Below are 8,216 nucleotides of genomic sequence, written 5' to 3'. Positions count from 1 at the left end.
CGAACAACTGGGTGGAGGAGTCTAGGCCCAGACACGACTGCTGCCTTCTGGGAGCGGCTTCTGGACGCCGCCTCCACCTCCACCCCGGCCCGCGCAGCCGCCCTCACCTGTGCTCCGCCGGGATCTCGTGGCCGGTGCGGTAGATGTGCGACTGCAGCGCCGTCCTGCTGGCGTAGGGGCAGCCGCATGTGCACCGGAAGGTCTTGCCGCAGTCCTCCGCGTGCCGCTTCAGGTCCCACTCGGTGCCGTACGAGTTGCCGCACTTGCCGCACTTGTGCTTCTTCTCGGCGTGCATCTTCATGAAGTGCTGGGGGCACAGGGCGGGACGCTGAGGGGCACACACCGCGCCGCCCTCCCCCGGGGCGTGGCGCCAAGTACAGAGCCGCCGGCCCGACCCATGTCTTCCTATTTCGTCCCGGAGGAGCTTATTACGGAAAGCAAAATACCTGTTTTACGAGGGAAAACTGTGAAAACGGTCTGTCGGGGCCTCTGGGGCATCCTTCAATCGGACAACAGTAGAACTTTGGTACAGTCTTCAAGTCTTTTCTTACTGTTGGGTTTACTATGCCATCCTGCAAAAGGGAAATTACTTTTAATCATTATTTTCAGAAAACCCTTAGCACAGGCTGGTGGTAGAAATAAATGAATGAATAAAATAGGTACAAGGGTTGTCTTTAAGGCGAGGACCTTCTAAAACCGGACTGTGACCATGGCTGCGAGGCAGGAGACCTGGCCCAGGAGGCCTTCTGCTCCCGTGATTCTGCAGACATGGGCGCCCTGGCCCGCAGCGCTGGCCCTGCTCAGGGTCACAGGGAGCCCACGGGTATTCCAGCGTCATTAGCAGTAGTTCCCACCCCCATGCGTATAAAATCGAGGACTCCCAGCAGACTCGAAGAAAGGCGGGGTCCGTTACCACCCCCGCCGCGCCCACAGTCCAGAACGAGCCAGCCCGGAAGCTCAGGCAGCGGAGGCACCTGGCTCCGCATCTCCACTGAGCGCACTGGCCTCACGACGGCACCACCTCTCAGCTCTGGGTGCTGCGCATGGAACCCCCTAAAGCAGACGGGGCGCTCAGGCAACCCTACCTACTCCCCACTCCGTGGAGTTTTCCCTGCAATAAACCTCTGCCTCCCTCACGACTTCTGTGTGTCCTGCTCAATTCTGCATTTGGGATACAAAGAACTCGGATATCGGGTGAGACAGAGACCAGCTGTCTGCTGACAGTTGTACAAGTCTATCAATGTAGTAGAAAAAATTAAGTCAGTCACTGAAATAGCTGTATTTCTTAGTGTGTCAACTGTACCTCAAAACATCTGTTATTATTTTTTTTTTTTCAAAAATCCCACAAAAACAATTTTTTCTCTCTCCGACGTTCTGAGCCAGAGTTTCACTATGAGGCCCAGGCTGGCCTTGAATTCACAAATGTGCCTCAGCTGGGATTACAGGCATGCATCGTGCCCGGCTCTTCCCTTACTGGAATCACACGCAACTTTTTATCTCTGCAGTGGCTGGTTACTGAACCCAGGGCATGCTAGGCAAGTGCTTTACCACTCAGCTATATCCCCAGCCCCACACTCCTCTCTAAAAAAAAATCTTACCTCTCTCAATTCCTTTACAATTCTGCCTAAACTTAGAGCCTCTTCCCCTGCAGCCAGTTTCTGTTTGCAGGTGCAATATTTAGTGATGCAAGTTCAGGATTTGGGCATCATCTCTGGTCTGTTTCTTTTTGTTTCTTGAGAAGGGGGCTTGCTGAGTCCAGGTCTCGAACTCACAGCGATCCTCCTGCCTCAGCCTCCTGAGTGCTAGGATTACAGGCGCGAGCCACCACGTCTGGTTGGTCTGTTTCTGTATCCCCAAGATTCTTAGTCTGAGTCCCTGGGAAAAACTCTGTGACCAAGCCCTGGGTCTCCTGATTCATAGAAGTGTTATTTTCTCTGGTTATCACACTGACCCCCAAAGTAGAGACCACTGACGTAATTTAAAGCAGTCTTTGTGTAGGTGCCTTGCTACATCTGACATTTAAGAATCATTAAAATGCCCCGTATTAACAGTTTTTACTATGCATCAGGCACCAATTGTCCTAACCACTTCTTATTTTTATTTATTTGCTTTAGGTTTTTTGAGACAGGGTCTCACTATGTAACCCAGGCTGGCCTTAAACTCAAAGCAATCCTTCTGCCTCGGCCTCCCAAGTGCTGGGATTATGGATGTGCAACATCATGCCCAGCTATACTTTTTAATATATTCAAATAATCTTTTGTTATGTATGCAATACACTTTTAAACATTCTTTACATTAAAAAATATTTTTTTAAGAGGCCAGGTCTTGCTACATTGCCTGGGCTGGTCTTGAATTCCTGGCTCAGGTGTTCCTCCTGCTTCAGCCTTCTGTGTACATGAGTATATATGTGGATCTTGCTACAACTGAGTTTTAAAGTAGGAGTTTTAAAATACTTGGTGAGTTGGGTTAGCTTGAGATGCCTTGTCCTGTAAGCTCACAGGCCAAAGGGTGGGGACTCTGGGCAGCTTTCCATAAAGTTCTTATCTGGCTCCTCCCAAATGGCCATAAGTTGGGTCGGGGGTGTCAGCTTCTATGGGTCCCAAAGCAACATGGACATGCTTGTCCACAGTAGCTAGGGAAGTGAGAGCCACTGACCAGGCTGCCAGCTTCCTGTGGGTCAGAACACCGCACTGCACCCAGCCTGGTCTGCTCATTCCCAGGGAAAGGGCGCTGCGTCTTACCGCACAGCCGCGTCCCACTCAGCAGCCCCATCCACGTCGTCCACGTCCGAGCGGACTCCCAAACTATTCCCACTCTCTCTAGTTTACTCAAACTTGACCTTCCAGAGAGTGTTTACACACTGTGGGCTCCCAACCAAGGGCGTGTGAGGCAGAGTCCCGCCAAGGTCCTCACGCCGCTTCTTTTTCTTTCGTTCTTCTCACACTCACCCTGCTCTGCCTTCTCCCCTTCCGCCTACTCTGGCCACTGGGCCGGGGTCACTCGATACAGCCCCGATGCAAAACCAGAGTGACCTAGCACGAGGTACTTCCCCCTTCTATAACTCAGGGTGACCCTGTGGCTCGGTGGGTGGGTTAACGTGCAGTACTCTCTGCTCTCCGTACACACCACTCAAGCTCCGGTCTTTCTCTGCATCCCAACATGGCACTTCCTGTACCTTAAACAGTCATTTTCTTTATTTTTGAGGCAGGGAATGTTATGTAGGTCAGGCTGGCCTTGAGTTCACTGTACAGCACAGGCTGACCACGAATCCATGGTGATCCTCCTGCCTCAGCCTACTGTTTTCTTGGATAGTTCTGCTTTCAATGGATTTTTTTTTTGAGACAGGGTCTCACTATGTAGTTGAGACTGACCTGGAAATCACTATGTAGCAGATGAGACTGCTCTGTATTTAGCATGTGTGGTTTGCTTTTCTTTCTTTCTTTCTTTTTTTTTTTTTTGTTTGTTGCTGTTGGTTTGTTTTTTGAGACAAAGTATCCCTGTACTTGAACTCACTGTGTAGTTTAGGCAGTTCCCAAACTCACAGCTATCCTCCTGCCTCAGCCTCCCTACTGCTGGGATTACAGGCATGCACAGCTTCAATGGAATTTCTTTAGGGCAAAAACTGATGCACCTCTCCATAGGGTTCCTGATTTAAGAATGCAAACTGGGTGTGACTATAATCCTAGCACTCAGGAGGCTGAGGCAAGAAGATCACTGTGAGTTTGAGGTCAGCCTAAACTACACAGTGAGTTCAAGTACAGGGAGACCTTGTCTCAAAAAACAAAAACAAACAAAACCAGAAAAGGAAACCAAACCACATGCTAAATACAGAACAGTCTCATCTGTGGGACCCCGAGATCAGACATTTTACAAACACCCACCCTGCCGGGTGTGGCGGCCTGTGCCTGTGATCCCAGCCCTCTGGGGTCTGAAGCAGGACAATCATGAGCTCAAGCCCAGCATCTTGGGAACTTAGCGAGATTGTCTCTAAATAAAAAATAATAAAAGGGCTGGGGATGCAGCTCCGTGAGAAGGCCCTACATTCCCTATCTAGTATCATAAAAGAAAGGTTTAGAGAAAGCCATGCCTGGACCAGGCCCCAGGCATGCTAGTGGGGTGGTCTTAGCGCGGTCAGGGATCCATATCTGGTTATAAAATGTGTGCAGCCTTCCTCACCTGTGAAATGGGTACAACACTGCCTAGTCTGGGTTGTTGTGGGGTCCATTATCCCTGTGGGGGGCTCAGCACCAGCTCACCACCTGATGCGTCACTCATGTGAGGCGCTAGTTACCGGCTGTGGGGGATTTCGTCTCTTCTTTCCCTTTCTGCCCACCAACTGGACTCCAGGAAACTCATCTCACTGGTACTGTTCCTGCTGTGTGTGGCGGTCAGACTGAATGCTGCCTGTGTTCAGCCTGGGCAGCCTGCTGACTTTAATGGTGACCCCGACCACTCCAGGCAACCTCATTTCATGCACCAAGTCGTTCAGTGTTTTGTTTTTTTAGGGGACATTTTCAATTAATTTATCGTTTTCCTTCTCCTGTTCTCAGCAAAACAAAAAGAATACAAGTGTGTCTGTGCAGAGAAAAATGAAACGTAGGGTGACTACTCCCTTAGGCTCCGAAGTCCTTCCTTCGTGGAACATTCCGGGGAGCTGTCCCCCTTCACTGGGTGCCGGGCAGCTCTCCCAGCCACAGAGTTCCTTCCTGCGCCCCACGGTAGGAATCCGGTTCTCCTTAAGCGCTGTTCTCACTTTCTCTGCTCTGTCCAAGGTCCCCCAACTCTGTGGACTGTGGCATTCACTCCCTAACTCTTTTCTATCTGTTTTTCATGCACACTTTGCCAGATTCATCTTTGGAAATTATAGTTTTGACCAAGTATTTCTAACAGCACCGCATCCCACCAAGTCGAGGTCGCTGTAGCCCAGATGGCGCCAAGTCCCTCTCCACAGAGCTTCGACGTCACCTTCTCGTGACACTGGTCCCCCTGAGGGAGCCACAGGCTGAGATTCCCTTCTCCAATGTGCTCGGGACCATGGTGTTTCAGAGTTCAAGTGTTCAGACCTTTGCACAGACCTTTATCAGTCAAGCATCCTTCAGAAAAGACAAAATCTACAGTGCTTCAAAATTTGACATCTTTTAAATGTCATGTTGGTCATCCAGAAGGTTTGGATTTCAGATGCTTAACCCAAAATTAAAATTTCACAGCTGGGCATGGTGGTGCATACCTGTAATCCCAGCAATTGGGAGGCCGAGGCAGGAGGATCATTGAGTTCGAGACCAGCCTGGGCTACACGGTGAGTTCTAGGTCAGTCTCAACTACATAGCGAGACCCTGTCTCAAAACAAAACAAAACACCCAGATGTTTCCATAGGAGTTTCTTGTGCCTTGTGTTTTGTCTGGGAGGATTCTGAACCGACTAAATGTTCAATACCAGCTTGTGGCCTTGTACTGGGTGACTCTAGCTGGCCACCTGAGCCAGAATCGTTTCACGTGTGGGAAGGGGACCACTAAAAACAAATGGATGTTAAGAACCCCTGGATACCGTGGCAACCGCCTGACACTGTGCATGCTCCTGCTCTCTGGGCGCCGACTCCCAGTGCCCTGTCACAGCGGCTCACCTGTTGTTTGGTCTTCTTCCCATTCCTGTCCTGAGAAAATAAGCTCAAGGGCAGCCGGCTGGGGAGATGAGAAATGGCAGTAGCACAACAAAACAAGGAGTGCTGTAGAAAGTGCTGTTTGTTCATGAATAAAATTTACTAGACTTTGGTACTGTACCTTTTGTGTATCTAACTGAAAAAAAATGCCCAGCACAAAAAAATACCTCCTATAAGCAAGGGATGGTAGGACATGCCTGTAATTCCAGCACTCACTAGGCTGAGTCAGGAGGATGATAGCTCGAGGTCAGCCAGACCTATATATGGAGCTGAAGGCCAGTCTGGACTGTATATGGAGACCCTGTCTCAAATACCAAAAAGCAAAACTATTTTGTTTGTAGGAGCATTTTAAGTGACAGAATTTGAAAAAGAAAAAACAATTTAAAAAGATGGGGGAAAATACACAAAAGGACTGAAATTTATCCTTCTTCACGGCAGTGTAGTACTCCATTATGTATATTTTCCTGCAGAAAGGATATTTTGGGGGGGTGTACTGGGCATGAACTCAGGGCTTTGTGCTTGTGAGGCAGGCGCAGTGCCACTGAGCTAAATCCCCAGCCCTAAATGCATTTTCCTTGTCCATTCATGTGCTGATGGACACTGGGCCGCTTCCAATATTTAGGTATTATAAATTGTGCTGCGACAGGAACCAGGGAGACAGATCTTTTGCAACAGGGAAAGAAACCAAGAGATGAAGGGAAAGGGTAGGGAGCAGAGAAAAGTGAAAATTATGTACTGCAAACATGTTCTGATTAAAACAATGGAAAAAATAAACTAAGGAACAGGAGGAACACAGCTGAGGAGTGCAGGCAAAAGAAGGGAGTGGAGCACTGTTACAGATGCTGTCTGCACCTGACCCCTTCTACACAAAGCCTGAGAAGGAGACCAGTCCACTCGTGACATCTTGCTGTAAACAGAAAACCAGTACCCCTTCTACAGTATGTTCCACAGAGCAACCTGGAACCTTTCTTTTCCTTTGAAAGGACTTTTCTGGCAAATCACTGAATGGAAACCCCTGGACTGAACAGAATACAAAACCCCATAAGCCATGCTCTAGAAAATGCTGCTCGCTGAGAGGTTCTCAAGTGCTCTCTATCCCATCCCCTCTGCTGCTCTCAGATGGGAGGAACAAAAGACTGGCGCTGAAGACAGGCCTGTTCCTCCCACGCCTCTGCGCCCCATCCCTCCGGCGTTCATTACAAGCCGTTACAGCTCCCGTTTCTCCTGGATCCCCCCACAGGCAAGGCTGAGCTGGGAGACATCAGTGCAGGTTTCCTTAAAGGATGCAGAACTAAGAACCCACAAAAAGCAAGAGGCAGCCAACACTCTGCAGCTTCCTATTTGACTCCCTCGTCCTCACCCGTCATCTTTCAGAATCATCTGTCAGTCATTCACACGAGGAATGGGGAATATCTGACTGCAGGTGGGGTGTCTTATGAAAATAAGATTAGGATAAACTGAGAACCATACAGCAACAAATAGAGAAAGGAATCAAAGTGATTACAGCCTGGAAAACACATGAACAACAGACAGCTGGGCATGGTGACGCACGCCCGTAACCCCGGCCCTTGGGGGAGGCTGAGGTAGGATTGCCACGAGTTCGAGGTCAGCCTGGACTATACAGTGAGTTCAAGGCCAGCCTGACTTATGTGAGACCCTTTCTGAAAAATAAGTAAATAAAAAGAAATGAGAATAATGCAATTATCTGAAACCAAGACAACAAATATTTCCACTGAATATAAGACAGTCCAGTCCACCAACCAAACATGCTCAGTGTCACCTTACGGCAGAAGGCAGGTGCAAATACTGACTGATCCAGGACATTCCTGCAACCAGAGCCAGCTTCTGAGGAAGCCTTTGTCCAGTGCTTCCTCTTCTCCCCTTCCCCTTTCTGGTTCTTTGAGAACATCAAGTGTCAAGAATACAGTCATGAAGCCAAGGTGTGGTGGTGCAAGCCTGTAATCTCCCAGCACTTGGGCAGCAGAGTTTGAGGCCCGCCTGGGCTACATGGTGAGTTCAAGGCCAGCTTGAGCTACACAGCGAGACCCCTGTCTAAAAAAACCAAAAAAAGTCTCCTTCCCACCAAGACACCAGGTTACCCGAAGCCACTGGAATTGAGGTTAGAGAGCAAAAGAGGGCAGGAAAGTGAGCTCCTACCCAGGAAAAAATTCCAGTGGTGATTCTGGGGGAGGCTTCTTCATTTCCTGCTGAGAAAGGTCATCCTGGTGACCCAGGCAGAAATATTCAGAGTTTCTGTTCAGAAAGAGACCCTGAGGGTACTGTAGCGTCTTCAGGTAGGTGAAAGCTGAACAATGAATGACTGCAAATGGGCAGAATGACTTCGCACGGGTTCTAGCAAGGGAGGAAGGACACTGGCGTTCCGAAAAGCTAAAATCCAATGGAGGGTCTGGCTGTCAAAATTTGTATTTGCTCAAATATGTTATGTACTGGTCTCTCATGGATTCCCAAAGTTGAGGTATTTTAAAAGCATAATCAGAAATAAGCTTCTTGGAGCCGGGAATTTAGCTCAGTGGTTCTGCTGCCTGCCTCGTAAGCACAA

At 49.1% G+C, this 8,216-nt stretch overlaps 1 protein-coding gene across 1 annotated transcript in view; it reads right to left on the bottom strand.

Annotated features, from left to right (window-relative positions):
• Atmin (ATM interactor) overlaps window positions 1-572 on the bottom strand; it is a 4,417-nt gene extending 3,845 nt beyond the window's left edge. The window contains exons 1-2 of the mRNA XM_010609430.1: window positions 447-572; window positions 108-307 (exon numbers count right to left, since the gene is read on the bottom strand). Of these exons, the coding sequence (XP_010607732.1) occupies window positions 108-301 (194 nt within the window). The 5' untranslated portion in view covers window positions 302-307; window positions 447-572. The remainder of the gene's footprint in view (window positions 1-107; window positions 308-446) is intronic.
• Between the last annotated feature and the right edge of the window lie 7,644 nt (window positions 573-8,216).

Source organism: Fukomys damarensis, unplaced genomic scaffold, assembly GCF_012274545.1.
Source record: "Fukomys damarensis isolate Sample0158 unplaced genomic scaffold, DMR_v1.0_HiC HiC_scaffold_32, whole genome shotgun sequence".
NCBI classification, from domain to species: Eukaryota; Metazoa; Chordata; class Mammalia; order Rodentia; family Bathyergidae; genus Fukomys; species Fukomys damarensis.
This window is presented reverse-complemented; position numbering and strand designations above follow the sequence as displayed.